This window comes from Myiozetetes cayanensis, unplaced genomic scaffold (genome assembly GCF_022539395.1).
Source record: "Myiozetetes cayanensis isolate MyiCay16 unplaced genomic scaffold, myiCay2020 scf5-8, whole genome shotgun sequence".
NCBI classification, from domain to species: domain Eukaryota; kingdom Metazoa; phylum Chordata; class Aves; order Passeriformes; family Tyrannidae; genus Myiozetetes; species Myiozetetes cayanensis.
Window position 1 is genome coordinate 75,825,285 of NW_026087742.1, and position 24,466 is coordinate 75,849,750.

At 41.4% G+C, this 24,466-nt stretch overlaps 1 protein-coding gene across 1 annotated transcript in view; it reads left to right on the forward strand.

Annotated features, from left to right (window-relative positions):
• The first annotated feature begins 12,602 nt into the window (after positions 1 to 12,602).
• Positions 12,603 to 24,466, forward strand: part of CLDN10 (claudin 10) — a 56,841-nt gene continuing 44,977 nt past the window's right edge. Inside the window, exon 1 of the mRNA XM_050332382.1 lies at positions 12,603 to 12,816. Within this exon, the coding sequence (XP_050188339.1) occupies positions 12,603 to 12,816 (214 nt within the window). The remainder of the gene's footprint in view (positions 12,817 to 24,466) is intronic.

The following is a 24,466-nucleotide window of genomic DNA, read 5'->3' on the forward strand; positions in this document are numbered from 1 at the left end:
ACTACTTTTGAGCCCCAAGCCTGAGTTTCCAAATACAGGTCAGGTCAAACATCTTAGAAAATGCGTTGGGTTTGCTCCATCTGAACCATGAGGTAATCAAAAGATTTAAGACTGTCTCCTGAGGAAGCTAAAAGCTCTGCTGTCATTCAAACTATTCAAGAAAAAAAGGGGACTGGTAGGCCTGCTGTTCCCTTTTTCCTGCAAAGAATGGGACTTCTGTTACTTTGAAACATTTGGAAATTAGATTAAAAGATTTTGCAGATGATCATCAGTCATTAGAGATGCAGGAATTTTTAATTTGTAAAACTGGCCTAGTGACAACGACTCCCTCAAGACCTTGGTAAAAAGAAGTGGTACCAGCATCATGGTCACAGTGCAGGCACCTTTTGGAAGCTGGAGGATACAGAGGCAGTGAAGCATTGCCATAAGAGAAAGAGCCCAAATCTGCATCCAGAAAGTGAAACCTGCACAGATTGCTTCTGCAGGGTATAGCAGGAGGTATTGATTTCCTCACTCATGTAGAAATTATACGGATGCTGTGTCATTTTTGCTTGAACATCACCCTGAAGAATCTCAGAAAGTTTTGCACACTGCAGAAGGAGTGTCCCACAAAGTGCTGATATCAATAAAGAGGGGAGAAGAAACCAGACAGAAGCTTTTCTGCTTTACTGATTTTGAGGGATAAAGATAATACAAGCATAGACTCTCTATATCAGCCTGTATTTAGATGGTTCCTTACACCAGAATTATTTCAGCTTTTTATCCTGTTAACACTGGATAATATAAAATATACAAGAACTGAAAGGCAAACCACTTTATGATGTTTAAGTGTATCCCTATACAACTAAGTCTTTTACTTGCTAGGCCCCAGGGTCAGGTCTGATGTCTTTTTTCAAGTTATAAATTTTGCAGCTGTGTGGCTGCCTAGGGCAGAGGCTGAAGTGTTTCTCCATCCCACTCTGCTCCACAATCCACTGGTCACATAGTCTGCAGGATTTACCTAGGTAAACTGGAGGTTTGGATTTACACAGGTCAAGGAATGGGTCTTCCACTTCTTTGCCAACTGCTTTAGTTAATATATTATTCTTCAGAACTGATTGTTGCCTTTTTCTGTACATTCCTCTTTACTAAGGAAGCCATGAGCTTCCCAGTAATAAGGAAGCCATGTATCCCAATATATGGTGTATGTAGTAAGCACAGGATCTGATCCAGGCCTCACTGGGGCACTTCCTGTAGCTCTTTAATAGAATGCTTAAATCCAGGACACAGACAGCATTTTAGACCACCCTTTGGTACTCTCTGTTAAGTCTCACAGATGCCTTAACTCTACAGCCTTCTGGTACTACAAATCCCAGTCATAGTGCTTACATCTCCTCAATCAGTGCATAACAAACTGCAAGGGCACTCCTGACTGAGTGATGACTATCACACAACCCACATCTGTTATTGGATCCAACCCTTCATTTTGGGTTCATACCAGCATAACATTTATATGTACCTCCTTTCCATACAAGTTCCACATTCCACATTTTCTTTCTTTGTCCTCTCTGACTTTGCACATCTCAAGACCTTTTGTTGTTTACTTTGAAGTTCACTGTGGGTTTTGAGTTGTTTTGATTTTTGACATTCCTAATGTTGTCTCACTGCATTCTGAACGACAGAGGAGTAGTACATTTCCAATATATATCTGGAAAGTTTGTGAGCAAAACGAGGAGTGAAGCAGCTCAGATAGCTAACATTTCGTGATTACAGCCATCTATGTCTGTCAAAGTTTTACATTACAGAACGGACATATGGTAAAGGACTGGTCAAGAAACAGGAAGAGCTGACACAACAGGATCAACAAAGAACAGAGAGCAAAAGAATCTAATCAAGTGCAGACAGAAACCACAAAGGAACTTGTTGCCAAAGCATTATGTCCTTTTTGGCTTCTGTCACAGTGATTCCAAATTATCAAATGTTATTTGCGTTATTTATCTTTCAAATGCAATTGCCAAGATTTGTGTTCCTCTGCAAAATTGAGTTAGGTGGGTTTTACCAGCATAAAAATGTCCAAGCAGGACATCTTTCAAGGCACTTGGGCCTAAGTGATTTCTTGTCTAGCCACATTTTCCTTCCCTATTTTTTTCAATCTTATCACATTACTGATATGTTAATCACATTAATGATATATCTATCACATTAGTGATATGAACTGCCTTAATAATTTCTTTTTTTAGAGCAGCATATATACCCTCAAATTAGTATTTCACTTTTAGTTTCTGTTTCATTGCTTGTATGTGAAGTCACACCCATATCTTAGTTTCATCAGAGGAAAGTACTCAATGGCAAAGATGCAAATTCCATTGGAACATTTGGAATATGTGTGTAACATGATATGGTAACTATGGTATGACATCATTCAGAGAACTGTATAATATCTGCTGCAGAAGGTGTTTCCCATCAGCCCCTTCCAAATCTCTGAGAACCATTCACTTTTTGGAATTTTGCCAATTTCAAAAAAGCAAGTGATAGCTAAGAAGTTTGGCAGGGTCAAGGAGATACAGAACTTTCAGAAAGATTGTAGTTGCCAGCCCAAATGAAAAAAGTATTTTTTGTTCTGTGCTCCCTAAAGTCATGTCAACAGTCTTATTTTGCCTTACATCTCTACACAGTCTTTTTCAGACATTCTTTTAGAGTCCTTCCTGAAAAGTGAAAAGGCTTCCAGATTAAATTATCACGTGGCTGTGAATAAAGAACTCAATATTAAACAGAGACAAGAAGACAATTTATGCATGCAAGATGAAAGATGGTTGAGACAAGGAGGTGATCGTGACTCAGACAATACGAATGTTTTCAAAGCTCTTCCCCATGACACTGCTCCGTCAGACTCAAAACTGTAGCGCCAATCAGCTCAGTCACCCGGGGTGAGGATCAAGGAACAATAAATGCAGGCAATAGGGTTTTGGAACTTAACAGAGAAGTTGCTATTCCTTCTATGTGTTAAGCATGAGCTTCAGCCCTAGACATTGTTCCACTGAGCACATCCATATTCAGGAATGGATCAATGCTACTCATTGACCATAATAACTGATTGCAGAGTAATGCCTTTCCCTATCCTCCTCTCTCCTTCCCTCCCTTCCTTTCCTTTTCCCTTCCCTCTGCTCTTTTTCTTGACCTACCATCAGCTTATGTTTCATGAGGAAGGAACTAGGGAGAGGGAGAGGAACAGGGGAATTCCCTCATCCCAGCACCATGGACCAAACGGGGGAAGGCACAGCTCTCACATTCACTCTGCTCCTGGACCCCTGAGAAGCCAGCTTCACACAGGAGTACAAAGTGTTCATTCCTGCCAAAATTCAGCCTCTGAACGCCAAAACTATCAGTTTGCATCTACTGCAGTAAAAACTTCCCAGTGATATATTTCCCCTTTCCTATCCCATCCTCCCCTTCCCAAGCCAAATGAAAGAATAACAATAAATTACAAACATTAGCACAGTGTGCAATCACGTATAAATACTTTCACCCCGCTAATGAAATTCCTTTATTGATGAACCTGCAGACCCCGCACTGCTATAGGAAACGGCAAAGTTTTTCCTCAGACATCACTGCTTTCGCAATGAAATTGCAGGAGTGATTGCCTTAAGCCTTGTCCTCAAGTATTCTGGAGTTTGGCTTTTCAGTCTGAGAACTTCTCAGGCAACTATGCAAGCGTTGCTGGGGCACCATTAAGTACAGATAGAGAGGCATAAAAACCACTGTTTACAAGAATGCACTTGTTTTGCTTTGGTTGCCCAAGTAGATAGCACCACAAAAACTGAAGTGAGATCAGTCATGTATTTTCCATCATAATCTCTAACACCATAATAAAGGTTTGCCTTCCAGGCAGCATGCAGCACATTTGGCTACATATGTGGAATTAAGCAGAGCACAGAATGGAAAGGCTCAGTAAATCTAAAATGGTACCTCTGGCATGATTCCATGTTATAAAATCTTTAGGAGGAATTTGTTTTAATGCTGAAAGGTCACTGAATTACTTGTTTTCCAGCTCAACTGATTTTAATCTGCCAAAGCAATTGTTCATGTGCAAGAGCTACTTGTCTAAGGTGACTTCATTTCTTAATTTCCAAAGACTATTACTTTTATCAAGACTTTTTTATTATTTTTAAATATTTTATTACTATTTTTTATTTAGGACAGTAAATGAGCAAGCCTTTCTTTGACACAGGTGGCATCAATTGTTATTTTCTTTTTACAAAGTAATCTGTAAAATAGCATGTGGAGATTACTCAGTTCCCAGTTCTGGAAAATAATGCTTTTAGAAAGTGCTCAAAAGTCGTAACTGAATATGATTTTCCAAGGCAGTACTGTGGAAAATAAAGTTAATCAGATTATTATGGATAAAATAAATAGGATTGGCACCAAAATAGGCTATACCAGACTTTACTTTCCTTTTTAGTGCCCATAACTTGACAAGAATGTTGAAACATGCAGAAAAAAAGGCCTCGGAAAACATCTGAAAATGCAAGAAAATATTTAGAACATATTTAGAATATTTTAGACCAAGAGACTGAACAAGAGATTAATTTAGAACAAGAGACTGAAAGAGATTAATGTGTTTAGATTATGAAAACCATAATTTCCTGGATCAGTTATGCACTGACTTCAGTATAACATTATTTCATAGAACACCCCAGGTTGGAAGGAACCTGAAAAGATCATTTCATTCAACCTGGTCCATATTAAATAACTGTTTAATAAAACAAAAGAAGAGACACTGAATGATGAAGACACATTGAAGATATTGAGCAAACTGCCCTTGTAGCAAACTGCTCAGTAACTCATTCCTGTCTACATCTTCACCCATTGAATCAGAAGAGAATGCCTTCTCCAACGATAGACTTTGTCCAGCCTCACTGTAAAGGGGATAATGGTGAAATCTAATCCATGTTGTGATATACAGAAAGAAGGAAATGTTTCAAGGGTTCCTTCTTTCCTTAAGGTGCTGCAATATCAAGACCTAGTAATCCACACTAGAGGCAGATAGTAAGTGATGAACAAGATGTAGTGTTGTAATTCCCCTCCTCTTCAGTGCTTTCCCTCCCATGAAGAGAGAGCTGAGAAGGGCTTAGATCCTACTGAACAGCTACCTGGCTGCTCTCAAGCTGCATTCTTCTGCTAGTTTTTACAAGACAGATGAAGCTGGGCTCAGCCTGTGAAGAGCTGTGATCATGCTTTACCAACTTCTGATAATTTTGGAAGACATTAATGTGGTTAGTAGTTCCCAGGGGTGTGAGTCAAGGCTGATGGACTGCCTGGGTGTGGTTTTAATTAGCAGTAATGGTGGATTTAAGAAAAGGGCTGTAGCTGCTGGGCCTAAGTCCAGTTGGGTGGTAAGCTAGGAACACACTAACAAACAAAGAACTGTGCCACACCTTTAGCTCTTCTCATAGGCTTTCCTCGTGGTCCATCTGAAAGTGTGAGACAGATCTATGTAGTCACCTCACTGCTCCTGGCAAGCATCATGGTGTTGGCTTAGTTGTCTAAAGCATTCAGAAAGGCTGGTGGAACATTACTGGCTTTCTCCAGCTTTACAGACTTGGGCTCTCTTTCAGTTTTGCATGACAATGAGTTGACACACTGTTAACTGCCCTCAATCACACCTTGGTCTAATCAATTGGTACCTGAAAACTGAACACTTCAGTAAGTTTCCCTTTGAAAGGAAGGGTAGAGACCAGACAGACCTGAAAGCTAATCCATCTGTGTTGTATCAAACACTGGATTTGGGCTTTCTGGCAAGGTAAGCAGAACTGCTAAGACTCAAAAAGGAAAAGTAGAATACAGAGTCCTTTGCTGCTCTAGAGGAAATTATCTGAGGCAAACACAGTTAGAGCAAGAATGGAGCACCCTACACTGCTCCCAGAAGCAATACAAAGAATTTTCAGGAAGAAGCTATCCAAATCCTTGGTTAAAGTGATGATGAGGTGTGTCTGGCGTACCATGGATTTGGGATGTCAGTGGTAACAAGCAGATGTGTTAAATGGCTGTATTGAAGATGATTTCTCTGTAACATAAAAATGCTGAACTTTACCAAATGCTGCTTTCAGGATCATATGAACGGGTCACAGGAATTGAGGCCTGGATGTATAGGCATAGTTCTGTGTTTTGTGCATCAGATTTAGGGGACATCACCTAGCCTTTGTCAGTAGACAGGCTGGTACTAAGGGGCTCGTGTGAGGAGGAGAGGTTGTCACTGCTCAAAGGAACTTTCATATTATATTCAGTATCCCAGTTGTTTTAGGCAGAAGGAGTACATATGTGTGCTTATACGCAGACGCATTTCTACTGTCTTTGTAGAAAGAATGATCAGGAGCATAGCAAAAGTCATGAGAGCTGCACACTGGCAGATGCCAAGCAATTGTAGTAATTAAGCAGAGGGGTCTCTTCCCTACCACGCCAGAATGAGAAGTGGGCTGGGTGAAGGCATCCTCGTGAAGGAGGTGGGGAAGTGAATCAGTGCAGGAGAGAAGCAACACTTTTTCCTTCTTGCCTAAATCCCATGTGAAGTGATAGCATCCTAGATGGCAGGCTGGTAGAGGCCAAGAGGGATGTGTCTGCCACAGTCCTTAAAGGAGCTTGTAGTCAGGTGGGAGGCGTCCTCTTCTCCCAGGCAAGAGGACTTAGCCTTAAACTGCATCAGGGGAGGTTCAGGTTGGACATCAGGAAGAATTTCTTCACTGAAAGGCTGGTCAGGCATTGGAGCAGGCTGTGCAAGGAAGCAGAGGAGTCTGTCCCTGGTGGTGTTCAAGGAATGACCAGATGCGACACTTAGTGCCATGGTCCAGTTGACAAATGGGGTGATCAGTCAAAGGCTGGACCTCATGATCTTGGAAGTCTTTTCCAATCTTACTGATTCTCCGATTATATGATACCATTATTAAAGGGGTTCATGGCCAGGGCTCACCCCGTCCCATGGAACATGCTTGAAGCCAAAACTTTGGGACTGGATCCTTAAAAGAGCCACAGGCAGCCCAGCCTGCACCTGGCTGTGGTGCCTGCTGATACTGACCCAGAGCTGCACCCAGCTTAAAAGCAGATCCCATAGAGCAGAGAGGTCCTTGCCATGGCACCATGCTACCTGGGAGTCTCTTCCCAGATCTCCAACAGGAAGGGGCCATGCTCAGCTGCACCGTTTGTAAGAGAGCCCTGAGTCCCAGCAGCCAACCCTCTGGGAAAGGTGGATGTGGATGCCCTCAGGACACTTACACAGATTTTCTTCACGTTGAGTTCACTTGGATGGCAGAATAATGCTTTTTTCAGCATTGTGATGTATTTCTTCAGTGTTTACCTGTAGCACTTACATCGCAATATTTCTGTTACTTCCCTCTTTCCCAGCCTTCTTGCTTCTTAATCTGTGTTGCAATCTTTTCACTTTACCTGTCACATCTTTCAAAGCATTAAACTGTTTTAAAAGAGTTATTAAACAGCACCCTGGTACTTGTTCAATGTCACTAACATATTCAATATCAATAACACTACAGCTTTAGTAATGCTATCAGTATACTGCAGCATAGGTTAATTCTAATGGTGGCTGAGTATGATGGATATGTTCTATAAAACACATGATCTTTTCACTGAGCCCATCACTTCATCTGTATCTGTCTACAAATTCTCAGCAAAGCACAATGACCTCGAATTTCACTCTGTCTTTCAGCACTGATCAAACATATGATTTGTCCTTCCATTTCAACTTCACTGCATTTTTGTGGTTTGCATTTCACATTTTTATGTAGATGAAGCCATTTTCACTTTTTCCCACTTACTGTAAGTCTAGGTTGAGTATGCCAACAATAACAATACCCTTGGAGACGGCAAATGTCTTTAATCCAAATAAGTTTGCTAGTGCCTAATGTCAACAGTGTCACATAAGCAGCATAATGCTATATCATCCTAAAGAAGCATTTTCAAATCCATATCTTATCTTTAATTGTCCAGTCAAGGAACATGATGAAAATAACAAAGTTAATCTGGTGTATTTTAGTTCTCACACCAAACACTGATTTGAATCAGATGTTCACAATCCTATCCATTCTTAGGCAAATATTCAAGAAGTGCTCATGTAAATAATGCACAAGTGAGCAGTTTGCCCTTTAAACAACTGACATAAAATTCTTCAAAATATAATAAAGCATAGTTCATATATACAGAGATATTGAATACAGGTATATCTATCAGTATATAGTCAAGTATTTTCTTAAACACACATATACCTAGCTTGTATAAAGTGAGTGTAAATCCTGAATGGGTTAACGTCTATATCCATATATTACCAAAGCAGTTCTCCTAGTGATGAGTATATGAAGTTTCTCTTCTACAGCAATATCAGAGAATCAGATAATACTTTGAGTTTGAAGGGTCCTTTTAAAGGTTATCTAATCCAACCCCCTTGCAATGAGCTGAGACATATTCAACTAGAGCAGGTTGCTCAGAGCCCCATTCAACTTGACCTTAAATATTTACAGGGATGGGAATATAAAAACTGTACTATTAATAATACGATTACATTATAGTGTCTAATACTAATATAATTGTATTATTGTATTGTGACTGCAGTGCTCAATATAAAGCAATAAATTTGGAATGAGCATGACTGATGTTTCCTTCTCTCGTCATGTCACCCAGCACTTCATGACTAACGAGGTGAACAGCAAACGTCTTAAACCTCAACTGCTTCATACCAATATAATCTGATGTCCTTTTGCTATAGCAAACTGTGAAATTGTCTTCTCCCTCAACTTTACCAATCCCATTGCTCCTTGAAATTCCTCTCTAGGTGGTGCTTCAGCCTACGCACTCAGTCTTTCAGTTGCATGCATCTGGCAGAGACAGCAACACCTGGCACTCATCTGGAATGCACCTTTCCTTCTTTCACCACCATGTCAGACTTTACTGCCAGTTCTCAGTAACTCTTTTTGTGTTTGTGTAATTGTACCGTCATATGCCATACAGCATAACCCTTGCTTGTCTGACTTGAGCAGTGATGCCTCCAGGCATTTGATTTCTTCACCACTTTACACAATGTTTTTACTTCTTTGACTTCTCCAGAAGTTTTGAGTTACTTACTCTGTAATTTCTTATTGCTTGTCCAACTTCTCCATTTTTGTTTAGGCCTCCCATAATTTCTGGGCAGTGCTCAGAATCAGGCTATATGGTCCACCCCCTCTGCAGAGGGATTTCTTTGCCATCACCAGTTATTTATCTCACATTTTGCTTCCTCCATGCTCCCTTAGGTACCTCATTTGCAGAGCTCTCCTTTCTCCTAGCCAGATAACATCAGGACTGATTTGCACTTAGTTGTTTTGTTTTGCTCTGTTTGTTTTTTAATTTTACCCTAACTTTCCCCACAACTAATTCAGTTTAGCTAAGTGTGTTTGTCTTCATGAGGGAAACATATTGTCCACAGCCAGATGTGTATCAGCCTTGGGAACTCATTTAGCTTGTAGGTTACAAGAACATCATAGGCTGAAGCAGAATTCACAAACTGAAAACTACAGCTTACCTATGTAAACATTCTTGCCCTGCTGCAAAGGTGTCAACTGTGTTTAAAAACTGGCATTGGACCCATTTAAAAAAAGAATATTAGTAGTAAAAGAAATATTACGTGTTACTGACACAGCATTCAATTAAACATAGAGAGCAATATATCACATGATCAGCTAGTCTGTTTGTAGTGTTTGGGGAAAATGGTTCAACAAAGGCCTGTAGCAAAATGTTTTCCCTTTTCCAGCCATGTATTTAAACAGTTCTTAAACTCCTGGCTGTTTTCCAACTTTTGTCTGCTCAGTAACAGAGAAGAAGTTTTGAAATAATGGAAAATGCCTTTAACAGGTTAACTTTAAACTTTACCTTGAACTTCTTAAATGACTGATTAACTTATGTCCTGACAGTTTATAGAAGAAATGAGGGTTGTAAACAGGACTGCTTACTTCTTTCTTATCACTTAAGTATCTGTTTAATTTATTCATCACTCACACACTAACTGCCTAGAAACAACACAGAGTGATGTGCTTTCGACCATGAATTCCACAGAGTCATGCACTAGAAAAGAATCAGGATAAAGGCCGAGAAACCACTAAGTCCTACTTAAACTATGGAAGTGTAGTCTATGGTTCAAGTGGTATCCACAGGCACTTTCCAGTAAAGTAAGTGGCTTTCAGTGTCCCACCAGCATGACATTCAAGACTGAGTGTGTACTGGATGGGACCCTGGTAGACGATCACCTAAGAATGAGAAGGCAAAGTGTCTTAGGAATTTGTATTGCAGTTTATCTAGAAACAGTAATGTGAAAACCCTTCCTAGCATGATAGCAGTTTAAAAGAGCAAGGTCTTACTGAGAAGGCATCTCTGTCTTAGGCCAAGGTCACTAAGGAGCAGACAAATAGCCCAATCCTGCTGAACCTGGGTAGCTCCTCACAGGCTATGCTGATAAAGCACACTGCTGTGTATAGCAAAAAAGAAGAGTAGGGAGGTATGGGATAATGTTGGCATCCAGTCATCCTTACTTTTCCAGTCCAAATGAGCAGCTTCTCAGTTTTAGGGGTATTTTTTGTGGTTTCGTTTGGTTTGGTTTTGGTGGGATTGTTTGAGTTTGGTTTCAGTTTTGATATCAGTGAGAACACCCAGGGAAAGTCCAGAACAAGGCCTGAAATTAGCATCATATGTAAAACATGTCTTTGTGCTACTCTGAGCACTAAGCCAACATCATTGTCACTGAGCTGGTTCAAAAAAGTAAAAATGTACCTAATGACATATCTTCTCAGTCTTTCTGTGATCTAACACAGTTTTTGACAAACAAACAAAAAATCCACCCAAACCCCACACCATTTTGTATGGCAGGTGTAGAGCAAAAAATAATCTTAGCTCTCAGAAATCTGCTTCAAAGCAGGACCCATTTCTGTATTCTCCTCTATACGCTTTCCAGTTTCATGAAATGATGTATGAAAAATTGCATGAAGTTTGACCCTTAGCATAGGAAAAATACGTGACAGGATTATTTGAAAGCAATATAGAATTGCTTCCTGCCTTATGTATTATCGTTCTCAACATTAAAACAACCTGCTATATTATAATGTTGCTCTGTTAGCAAAACCACTTTTCACATCTTTCAAGCTGACTGTGTTAATAAAAATTTTTCTGTTCACTCTAGATGTATGGGATGTGAACATACTAATTACTCTGAAAAGAAATTCCTTCTTGTAGTGTAATTCTCTGCTCTGTACAGTCATCCTTTTGGGTCCTTCTTCTCAGTGCTGAGCCAAAGGCTGGTTAAAGTAGAAGTATCAGGTGGTGGTTCAACAGGATAGTCTCAGTGAAATTCCTCTTGCTGTTTATGTGGAATGTCAATGATGTTTTAGCATCCTTGATTAACCCTTCCTTGAGCTGTGAAAACTCTACAGGAAAATCTCCAATGCCAAAGTTCAGTGTGGTGTTGATCACAGCTGTAACAGGGACAATCAACCCAAAGGTAAAAAAAATAGACCAGTCTTACTGTCAAAAGTGATGGGGTACGCTCAATATTCAGGGTGATCTCATGTCACCAAATGACATACAGTAGCACCAAAGACAAAAGGCGTGTTCTTCTTCAGAGAGGAGGACAAAAGGACCAGAGAATGAGGAGAACTTTAAGTACAGCTGGAAGCTGTCATCTTAAAAGAGTGAAGGCCACACATGTTGCAAAACTGTATGTAGGTCCCACACCTACTGGAAGTAGAACAGCTGTTTCACTGTGGTTGTGTCAGTGCCTACTACTTCAAACATTACATTTTTTTAAATCAGTTAAATTCCTTGAGGATTCTTCATGGCATGAAGTTGCAGGAGTTCAGTCAGTGGTAGGACAGATGTTTCTGCGCTATGTACTTCATGCAGAGTGTAAGAAGCAGTAAATTTTCTACACTGACCAAAGAAAAAGTCTCAGTGGGGGCTACATGAGGTTCATTCTGCTGACTGCTGCAGCTGCGTCAGCACTCAGGGACCACTTGCTCTTTCTGTTGTCGCTCTAGACTTGCTATTCTTCAAATACACACACAGACAGTACCTCCAACAGGCTACTGTTTTAGAGCTGCTTGCATGGTGGCTAGTTATGCCTGAATTAATTTCACAGCCTTTCAATGAGTTATTTTTCAAGTGTTGTGTGATCCTTCTAAAATGTTATGGTAATCCGTTAAATAGCGCTGTACAGTTTGGACTCTGAACCTATTTTGCTTGTTGCAATGGTTGTAAGTTTCCAATTAACTAAAAATTAAGCATTAACTGGAATACCTTAATTGAAAAAAAATATGAAAACAACAAATTTTTGCAATTAGAAATTAGTAAGTAAGTACTAGTAATTAGCTCCGATAAAGTTGTACCATGACTCTCTTTCTAAACATTTGTAATGCCTAGGGCCTTTCTTAAATCACTCAAGCATGACAATTTCTTTCAGCCACATTAACTTTCTGTAGCAAGTGGTACTGAACTTGTTCAAGTATAATTTGCTTATGTTATGCCTTTTTGCTTACTCACATGACTACAGTACTTTTCTCCCCACACAGTGGCATTGCTAAGTCCCTGAGTTACAGAGAAACATGCTAGGAATACAGATTATAGCTTTCATATTTTGTTTCTGTGGGCTGGGAGCTGCTATTGCTGCTACTGCATCAAATGAGTGGAAAGTCACTAGTCGAGCATCATCTGTTATCACTGCAACCTGGGTCTTCCAGGGTCTTTGGATGAACTGTGCCGGCAATGCACTGGGTGCTTTTCACTGCAGACCTCACCTTACTATCTTCAAAGTAGAAGGTAAGCAAGCGTAATTTAACTGGAGCGTGTGGAAAGCCATGTGTATTGCAAGATGTGAGCCTGAGGAGAAAAAGATTATTTTGGCTTGTGCAAGAGATTGTGTTTAAAGCATTGTGATGAATATAAGTAAAGGATCTTGTAGGTGAAAAACCAGAAACAACTATGTAGGAACTATATGTATTCCAAGAAAGACAGTAAGCTCTACTCTGTGGTTGGCAATATGCGATAAGTATACTGGACATAGTTTCAGGAATACACTATCAGCATCAAACCACTGTTAGCAGAGAAATTGACTAAACTGTCTTGCAGCTCTAATTTCCGTGCAAAAATAAGATTCCTGCTTGCTGGATGGCATGAGGGGAAAGATAGCAAGGTTTGTGACAGATATCGATGTACTTTTTAGTATCTGAATAAATTAGATAGCAAATAACCACAGCCATGAATACTATGAAAATATTAATATGCTGGGAATTAAGTGTGCATGTATATACTTGCTGCATCACAGGCTAGTAATTTAACTTTAAAGACAGAAGGTGTGCTGTTTCAGAATGTCCATTTTAATGGAAAGTGTTGGATTTGTAAGCCATCTATTAGAGTGTAAAAACAAATGGGGACTTCTTGCCTTATGTCAGAAACAGCTTTTCTCAGAGACAGGGAGTAAGTAAAAGTGTACTGTGCAATGTGCTTTGTGTTTTCTCTGGGTGTAAAGCAGTAAACTGAGAGTTTTGTTTCCTATTTGCTCTTAAATCTTAAGACAGTAGGCAAGATGTTGTTTTCAGTGAAACTGTGTAAGCACTCCTGAGGGCATGGGCAGAGGGACTCCTCTTTCCTGTATGTGGGCAGCACACAAGCAAGATGGAGTCAGACTAGAGTAGGGAAAAATGCATTAAGACACTGGTATTTTAGGGACCCAGAAAAGAAATCCAGTCTAGACAGAACCAGTCTTCCAAAGCTTTTGTGAGACCAGAAACAAGCATAGTTCTAAGATATTACCAGCCAGTGGCTGAACGAGATTAAAATGTACTGTTGCACGTTTGTTACCATATTACAAAGATACGTAGACTTGCATACATATGGAAACATAGAAACATGAGGATGTTACAGATCCTTGCCTTTTTTTGCCTCTCATGCCCCTGACACATCAGACTACATGCTGGAACATACAGATCTACTCTTATGCTTACAGATGATTTTGAGATAAAACTCAGCCTCATTTTTGTACACATTTTATGACACCCTGCTTCAAACTATCACAAGTCACATAAGGGATGTGAATGGATAAGAAGAGTTTTACTTCTTTTAAAGGATACTGTTCATCAGAAATTACTTGAAAGGCATAGAAACTCACACATACTTCTTAAAAGTGAATATTGTATCCTTGCAAATAACTATTTATGAATTATTTCTTCCAAGATTTAAAGAAAAAAAGAACAGCTCTTCTTCTCGGGCATTCTTTAAAGCAATGTAAAGTAACTAGAAACTACCATTATTGCTATTATTAGTAGTACAAAAGCTACTTCCAGAATAATCAGCTGTAATCTATTTGCCACTTTGTATTGTTGCTATTATTTTGATCCCCTGTTGATTGAAACTTGAATAAACAGAATATGCATGTTAAGTGTGCATCCTTTAGATATATACTTAAGCATCTGAGTAAGATTTTACTTATTTGTTGTTGAGAGTAAAACAGACAAGAAATTCACAATAAATTAAAGTAGCATACTCTTGTTAAAGTAAGAGAGTAACAAGCTGCTGTAATGACATTTAGAAAGTCTAATTTTAACTTGCCAGTGGAGGCGCCAGCAAAGGGTAATGTTACATGTAGCATAAACACTACTGGGAAAGAGTGAGGTATTTAGTTTGGAAAACATGCTAAACATAAACTGATAATCCAAGGAAAACAAGAGTTCCACAGTGAAAGAGCTTTGCACTCTCACTCTGTCCTACACTGTAAAACAATAAAATGCTCAGATTAAAGAAGTAATGAACTCTCATCTCTGTCCTCAGAGCTACAATGTACCATCATAATTGACAAACTGACACTGGGAAGGGCTGGCAATATAACTTTTTCTTCTGCACGTTCATCTTTTTATGGAATCTATTTGCAATTTTTCCTATAGTCAAAGATAACTTAAACAAGCTCCTCATTCCATTCCTATCTATCTTCAGGTTACCCTACAGAAAGTATTAGCAGTAACAGTAACATTAGTATTATATTATGATATATATGTTATATTATGATATATCATAAGTCACTTCTTCTCCAAAGCAGATTCATTTGCTCACTGAAGGTTTGATTGCAATTTTGTGAGGATTTTGCAGGAGAGGTTTCTGCATAAGCTCTATGAAGTTTTAAGGGGTTTTTTGTCTTGTTTTTCACATCAAGCAAACAAACAGACTCCAGAGGTCTTTCTTTGAGCAGGATTAGGCATAGGCAGTATGTAGGTCATAGGCAGTATGTAGGTATTTACCAGAACTGACTTTCTGCTAAAAGACTGGTTGAGCTGATAGGAGCACAGCCAAGGCAATAAGAGCTCAGCTTCTGCAACCCAGCTCACATACACGTCTCGAGAGGTTCATGTTTCTGGAAGTCTGTGTTAGCACGGCCACACTGTGAACAGTGTCCAAAGCCATCTGGGCTGTTGCCAAATGTACATGCACATTCACATGGTACAGCCACAGTGTGCTCTGCTGCAGTGACTGAAACATTCTGATGGAAGATCCTGAAGGGAGATCTTGAATAGTAACAGTGTTGTAGTTATAGTCATTTAAGGTACCATTTGTGGGAAGAAGTAATATCTTTTATTAAATCAATTGCTTTGGGAGAAGTATGTAACAACGTCATTCATCAGATCTGACACAAATGCAATAAGCTGCAAGCTAAATATTATCTGGGAACATTGTCTCTTCAGTTAAGTTATTTATGATTATCAGTGCATCAGATACACTCTTGGAAATTATATGATCAAAACCAAGGGACCATTACTCACAGGCATAAACTCACACAGTCAATAAATATCAGAAATTAAAACTAACAGTGAGACAATATGGTTTAACAAAACCAGTAACCTTTGATTCACTGCTCAGTCCTTATACAGTAAGAGAGTTCCACAAAGACCCTTCAGGGAGTGAGACTGGGAACTAAAGCTCTGGATTTGTAGATACTGAATTTTTATCTCAGTTTCCACCTACCCTGCCTCCTGCTGATGCCTCAGTGCTCCACAGGCAGTAGTTAACCTCTCTTCTCATTCCTCTCAATGTGTATAATCCTGAATTCTTACAATCACAGAATTAACCAGATTTGACAAGAACTATCTTTTAGCTGTCTAGCACTGCTTAGACACTTTAGTTATTTTGATTTTGGTGGTGTCACAGAGAGCTGTTTCATTTACATAAAACACAGAATCGTAACTAGCAAACTGAGTTGTGTCCACATCCCTTTCCTAGGATACTTCTTTAGTCTGTCAGGCCAGCTACTAGGCTTCTTCAAACAATTAGTTTGGCATTGAATATGTTTTGCCTGTGACATTGTTTCAGGACTTCTCTGTGCATTCTGGTTTTCCATGCCATGAGTTCAGGGAGGTGTACCAGAAAGCAGAAGAAATGTGCTTCCTTTAACCTTTGCTTTTTTGAACCTCAGATCTTCTGCTGATATCTTGTCAGTGACTCTTTTGATGGAGCCTTGCAGGTCAAGTAGTGCTACTCTGATGGTAGCCAACACAGAAAGGGCAGTGCCCAGGTGTTCTGGGTCACATTGGCAAGCAGATTCAGAGCCTTTTCATGATGCTGATGCTGCAATGAACCTAAACAGTGGAAGGAAGCTGAAACAATAAAACTGCTATCGCAGCACCTGTACCAGGAACAGCCTTCAGTAGTCAAACATCGTTTGAGTTCATCAGGGTACGGAGAGCAATTCCAGTCCGTGCTTCCAGAGAACTCAACTTACAGCATGAAAGGACTGACATGGGAGTGTCCCTTACTAGAAAGAACCTTACGACCAGGGAAAACACACTATAGGTTTTATTGCTATCAGTCGACGAGCCAGACAGGTATATGCACGACAGCCAAGCCCAGGCTTCTCCTGAGCCTAAGGGGTGAGCATTTGGTGCTAAATCTCCCAGCGGCCGACACCACGGCTTTATACACACCCTAAGTCAGGTTGCAGGGGGTCAGGCTGCGGTGAGGGTTGGGGACACACGTTGTGCTGCTGCTGCTCCTCGTTGCTTGACAGAATCCCATGCCCTGGTCGCGCCTTGCCCGTTACTCCCTGCCCTGCTCCCGGCTCCCTGCCCTGCTCCCGGCTCCCTGTCCTGCTCCCGGCTCCCTGCCCTGCTCCCGGCTCCCTTCCCACCGCCGATGCTCCTCTCTCCATGGTGCTGCATCAGCGGCCCCGGGGAAGCGCCGGCCGTGCCCGGGGTGGTGCCGCCCCTCCCAGGTGGGGGACAAGCAGCTCCCTTCCCCCTGTCCCTAGAAAGGCGGCGTGCCCCGGTCCCGGCGTGCCCCGGGTGAGAAGCCGCAGGAGAGGAGCAGAGCCAAGGCAAAGGCAAAGCAGGAGCTGTGTGCGCTTTTGGGAGGTCGCAAGGGGAGAGGGCCGGGCCGCCAGAAAGGGCTGAGTGGCTGCGGCTGTCATCAGAGAGGGAGAAATCCACCGGGGAGGCTTTCTTCTGGCTGATGGCCAGCCGCAGAGGACTCTGCCGAGGGATGCTCCAGTTAGTCACAGGGACAGTCGTGGAGTCTCACAGTTTAACCCCAGCTGGTAGCCACACAGCTGCTCACCCGCTCCCAACCCCCTTAGGTGGGATAGCAAGGAGAATCAGGAAAAGGTAAAACCCGTAGGCCGAGATAAGAACAATTTAATAATTTAAACAAGATAAAATGTAATAATAATAATAACAGTAACAACGATGATAACAGGAAGAGAGAGAGGAATAAAATCCAAGCAAAACAAGTGATGCACAGTGCAATGGCTCACCACTCACTGACCAATGCCCAGCTCATCTCTGAGCAGCGATCAGTCCCTTTCAACCAGCACCTCCCAAGTTTATATATTGAACATAAAGTTCTGTGGTATTGAATATCCCTTTGGCTATTTTGGATCAGCCATGCTTCCTCCCAGCTTCTTGTGCACCTTCCCATTGCAGAGCATGGGAACTGAAAAGTCCTTAACTTAGGACAAGCACTACTTAGACACAACTAAAACATCAGTGTGTTATCAACATAATTCTCATACTGAATCCAAACCACAGCCCTGTAGCAGCTACTAGGAAGAAAATTAACTATCCCAGCCAAAACCAGGACATGGGGATCCAATATTAAGGTAATAAGATAATCGTGTCAAAGAACTTTCGTGAAGCAAGCAAATGCTTCTGGGAAAAGTGCTAACTGAACAGAGGTATGATTTGTGTCCATTAGGCTGAGCCATCCCTCCAGGAAATACCTTCCAATGAGTACAGCATCCACTTGGCTACTTAGAAACCCAAAGTCAACACAGCATTGTCAACAGGAATTCAATACACTAGAATCAATAGCTCTTATTTGAGAAAAGTAACTATGAAACACACAGAGAATTCCTCTTAGATTTTTTTTTTTTAAATGGCTTAATTCCAACATATTTTCCATTTCTCAGCAAGCAGAAGGGTCACCTTTTGTACTGATTGAAATGCTGATTTCAGCATAGGGTCTTTTGCATATGCATAGAAATAGGATGTCAAGTCTTGGTAATGAAAGTTTCTTCACTCTCTCAGTTTGCCTCTCCATTGTAGTGAGGTTCTTTCCAAGCCCATGGCCCCTGTTCTGACATCAAATGACTGAGTCTGCACTCTGCTCAAACAAGATAGCCTGATACATTCTTGGTTCCTAGAGGTGGTTGGTAATGCACTAGAGGTCATCAAAAGTCATGACTATATAGAGCAAATGTTTTTGAACTCTATTATATTGTATATTATTGCCCACTCTCTTCTCCCTCTCACCCCCAAAAAATGAAGGAATAAAGTAAATTAAACACTCAGCTTAGTAGTAGTTAGTAAGAGAAATAACATGTCTTATTATTAGACTGGTTTCAAGTACGAAAAAGAATTGATTCATAAGCAGCAGAGCCATTCAGAGGAAGACAGACATGTTTGACTTAGCAACCCTGGCAGAACAGATATGAACTGAAGGAGAGGGCTAGTTCCCATGTATCCAAGAGATTTTTCCCCCAGGGAGCTCCAACAGCAGCTTTGCAGTAGATAAAAAGCAAAATCCAGGGCTCCCATACGTTGGTCAGTTCCAGAGGAAGCATCCAGAGCCCTGGAACCCCCCAAGAGGCAGGACAACTCTTGGATCTCAGCACTGACATATAGGTTCAAGATTTTGAAGTGGTTCTCAAGGATTCTTGCTGCCAAATTTTGTTTTCTCTTTGAACCCTTTGATTCCAAGATTTTAATCTACATGCTCTGAAAATCCATGAGTCTAAACCACAATGAATCACTATTTATTCCTGTTTACTATGAAGACTGTCTGGCTCTGGCCAATTACTTGAATCAGAATAGTCCAGAGCTGTGGGCAGACTGGAAAGAGATGTGCCTGCTGGGGAATCTGCAGCCAGAAAGATACACAAAGGGAGTCCAAGAACTGCAGGACCAGACTGCACAGGGCCAGATGGAAAACGCTGAGGGTGGAGGCTTTTCAGACCACTGCCAGTTCTGGAGAAACCGATGGCAAAGGACAAACTCTGGCCCTGCTTTAAAATCTTCAGGTTTACAGGAAAACACAAGATTTTATGGGCCAGTTCTCCTTCTTAGCACATTCATACCTGGCAATTTGACAGCATCTCTGCAATCCTCTTTTTGTGCTATGAGCCTTCTCTCTTCTCACCACACAAGGACAGAGGTTAATTACAGTGCTGAGATTTTTTTCACTTTTGTCTAGACTTGGACAAGAGTAATGTGGCTTGTGGTTCCCTTCAGTCATCCTTAGAGATTTTCTCCACTCAGAGTTGCCTTCATTTGAAGAAAATCTCTGAGGAAACCTGAAAGGTGGAAAGTGCTGCTATTTGCTAGTGTGGTTCCCATGCAGCTGGTGCAAGGACAGGAATGCAAAGCTTGTTATTGGGGCATGAATAACAAAGCTCTTTCATCTTCTAATACTCACGCCAGGATAGATTGTTATCTCTGCTTTGCTTTTAGCTTTCTTTGATTACTACTACATAGCAGCAGAGAGTGTACTGCAAAATGAATAGGACTCAGCAGTAACTGGTATGCAGCCAATGTCTTAAAATACCTCTGTTCAAACAGGTTTGGTACCCTGCTCTGCTTTGTGAGCACTGAGGTGGGTGCAGGGAGCTTTCCTCTGGCACACCTTGAAGAGCTGACAGCCAACCTACCTCTTCTAATATTTTTAGCAGTCGTGCTACAACCAGAGTTTTGTTCAAAGATACAATCCATTTCATTTGCACAAGTCCCTGCAGAAGGAGGGGAAAGGAGGCCTGGCACAACCCGCTGTGATAGGTGGATGGGTAAGAGAAGGCGATGGAAGGACTGAATTTGTAAATCATTAAAGCTGAGATTTAGGATTTTAAATCTTTAGTTTTCCATCATGGAGTGATGCAAGGGGGAGGAGAGAGGCTGAGCAGCAAATACCTTGGGGGTGAGTACAGGAGAATGTAGAGAATAAATATATGTACATAAAAATCTCTCCTTTGTTTATCACGTGGAGTTGGCTAGGCAAGTATGAATCACATGCCCATTGGTAGAGAAAACAAATCACTACACAGTCAACAGGGATATTAAATTCCTCAATGCACGTGTGTTATTCTATCTCTCAAAATACTTACACATAGTTTTGCAATGTAAAGCAAGATGCCAGATGAGCGCAGCCATTTTATTAAAGCTATGCCCATGGGATTCCTCTCCATATCCCACAAGTCCTACAGTATCTGGTTATCCTTATAAGCCTTCTCTGGAGTAGGTGCCATGGGACTCTTCAGTGTTTTAGAGACTGGTCAATGTATTCTCTTTGGTGTTTCATTGACTCAAATTAAATAAAATGCCTGGAGAAGAGGTGGTACCAGGGGTGCCTCGTGACTTCAGATACCGATTTTTTCAGATTACTTATTATTTGACTCAGTCCTGGCGCCAGTACTGTGAGGGACCTCTGGCTTTGCCCAGCTGATACCTGCAATCCACTCAGTCTTCTCTCTACAGATGACATTGAAGCCTGACTCTCCTGTATGGCTTTCCTCTTCAGGGATTCATTTCCTAAAACAGGAGAGAGCACATCACCTCAGATGGCTGTGTCTTAAGCACTTTTCAGTTGCTGAATTGAAAACATTTATGTTTTCATACTGAAATTCAGGTACATGCAGAGTCCTCTAAGAACATGTCATTCATCTGCCCCCTTAAATACCTTGTGCTGGTCACCCAGACATATGACATTGGCATTTCTCAAAAAGGACCTGAAACAGTTAAAAAAAACAGAGGCACTGAAGATTTCTAAAGACCATGCCCAGCAGTCTACTGATGTTCATTTAATAGCTATGTTTCTTTTTTACTGTTAACTTTTCTAAAAAAAAAGTGTGTTAGTCTGGAGGTAATTACCAGGCTTTAGTAAAATACCTCCTGAGGATTAATCTTCTTAAAGATAGAATTTTTTAACTCCACATCTGAGCTAAGATTTATGTTGTACTTTTGGACAGTTTTCCATAAATCAAGATTTCTACGTGGTAGGTTTTAAAACTGTACACCATCAACTGAATATGTCATTAATCTTATTTTACTTCTAGCCCTCCAAAAGTTAATTACACAGACTCTACTGATATTTGAAAGAATACAATTGCATAACCTGACAGTCAAAATGAGAAGCAAAACTGTGTACTTGAAGATTCTTACGAATTTGCTTTCATAATAATACACACTGATTTTCTGCCAGGTCCACTCTACCAATTTTTAAAGTTGCTGTTATTTTTGTATCCAGCTAAGATGTGAGGCTACTCTTCTGCAGATACCAGTCAGACATAAGGATGTGCCTAGGGCTTATATTCAGGGCAATGCACACTGATTCATATTTCCAAAGGAAACAAGAGCTCAGAAGTTCTAAATTTCCGCTGCAGATGGAAATCCGCCAAAATCTTCTGTTATTTGGAGACTGCCTTTTCCTTCTTCACAAATGAATTTCTAAACAATAACACAGAATGTCACATAAAAGCCTTTCTATTGATATTTCATCCTGTAAGCCACAAAAGCAGAAACCAAACCCTAACCAGTAAGAAACAGCGAAAGTGACTCACTAACCATATCTCAGCACGGTGTTTATTGGGTGAGCAGGAGAACAGGACTCTCTGCAGGTATAAACAGCTTCTCCACTGCAAGTTTACCACGTGCCCAAGCTGCTGCCCCAGGCTGGCATCCCATCCCAGCAAACATCAATCACTATCACATACTGGGTGCTGAGTCAGCCACCTTTTGTTAATAACAGAAGTGGTTATCTCACAGATTGGGGAAAAGAGGTACTTTAGGTAACTATCATTAATGGCATCTGGCCTTTCCATAGCATATCTTTGATGGAAACGTTCCACCTTACAAAACAGATGATACAATCTTGTTCAAGTAAAACTCATGCAATAGACAATTTTACTTTAATTTACACCACATTTCAACATCTTCATGCCACATATAGTTTTGCTTTACTCAGTGGCTATTACAAAGCATCCAATATCATGTTTACTTAATATCATCCCTAGAAACTCAGTTCTTCACAGAAATTCAGCATTTTCAAGTGTCAGTGACTCTTGTACCTCAAAGCTCAGGCTTCCTTTGAGCAGATCCATTTGCCTGGCTTGGTGTGGGGCTGGCACCCAACAGGGATTTCAACCTTCATGAGTGCACTCTGTTCATATCGAAGCTGCCTGCAAAGTGACCTTTCGGTGCAGAAGCCAAAGCTTCCTCAACTTCCCTGATGAGCTGTGTGTCATCTTGCTAGGTTACAACATTGCATGTACGCAGGGGTGGGATTTGTTTTCCTTCCTGCCAGGGTTTTGTGTCAATTTCTGCTAGGTCAGAAAGACTCCCTGCCATTCCACACAGTTGGTGGCAGCCAGGGCCTCTCACCCCACAGTCCCAGCAGCTGAGAAGCACCACAGGCTGGCACTGCTCATTGAGCTAGGAAGGTCACTGCCTGCAGCACTGTGAACATGGCAAGGTGATCCTACACATCCTCTGCCAACCCCATGGCTTTCATAATTTTTTACTTTTCTCCATCAGCCCTTTTTTTGCCGAGGGCATCTGCAGCTGAGACCACCACAGGGTCTTGTTTTTCTGGCTTGTGTTTCTGGCTGACCCTGGAGTCTGACAGCACAGTTGCAGCGGGACTGTGATGTTACTGCTGCCTCTGTGTAGGTGTTTGAGATGGGTGCATCCTTCCAGGAGGCACAGGGAGCTGAGCTGAGGAAGAAGGTGGGATAATCAAAAGCAAATAAATAATCTACAGTTGGAAATGTGTGTCCCTGTGGGAACAGAAGGAGATGGTGAGGTTTGGTGCAGGATTACAGCAGGAAATACAGAGGTTGTGCTTATTCAGCGAGAACAAAAAGCTTGTGCTTCTTCAGCTCTCTGTGCCTTGTCCATTTTCCGACCTGTGGTCCAGGGCTCACTCTCAGAGGATCCCTGCTGGGTCTCCGTGGCTAAGATATCCTGTACTGCCATAGCCATACTTTGTCCTGGGCTTCACTGGGGCTGCAGACACCCCCATCCCACGGCTCAGATAATTTCCTTCTGAGCAGTAAAGCTGCCCTGCCCTGTCTGATGGTGGTGGTCCCTCTCAAGGGGCTGTGTTTGGCGGACCTTAGGTAGAGAAGCAGGAGGACAGATGGGCAGCTGAAGCCAGCATCCCTCCCTACAGGCAGCAGTTGCTGTCTGTGGGCAAACTCCTGCCCAGACACGTGTCTTAGGAGTGCAGTGAGGGGGAGGATGGCTGCACAGGGTGGTGAGTTCTTCCCCTCTCTCCCCTCGGCATGCATGGAACAGAATACTCTGTGTGTTAACAGGAACAAGCATAAACATTTCCAGCCAAGGTACTTAACACAAGTCTTTTTGCCAAGTGGCTTCACTACCTTCTTTGGTTAAGGTTAAGAGAAATGTTGTTGCTCAAAGGAGAAAACAAGTGGAGGTGTTTTCCCCCCTCACCCTTCCTGTCTGCAAATCCAGGCATCTCTGGTCTGCAGTTCCTTATAAACAAATGAAGGAGCTTTTGTGGAGCCTGTTGATAAGAGGTGCTCCACACCACCCCACATCCCACCGATTTTTATTATTATTTTTATGTATGCAGTAATATGCAAATGTTTAAATGCTTCCTAAGGTCACTCACTAGTTATGCTGCAGGGTGGTGATTGCTCTGGTTACTGCAGAGACCTAAGGGTAAGCCCAGGGCAGAGTAGGACATGACAGGTTGTCAGGGACAGCTGATAAGATTTTCACTTGATCAGCAAGATCTATGTGTGCAAGATTCATATATAACCCAGTGAAAGGAGAGTCAGGGACATAGGAATGATTTTCTCCTGCACTCCTCTTTTCTGGGAACAGTTTGCAAGGAGATAAAACACCTGCAGAGAGGAAAGTGAGTCTGGTGTACAATAGATGGGTCAAGGGGCAGGAAGAGAGCTGAAAAAATACAGGAA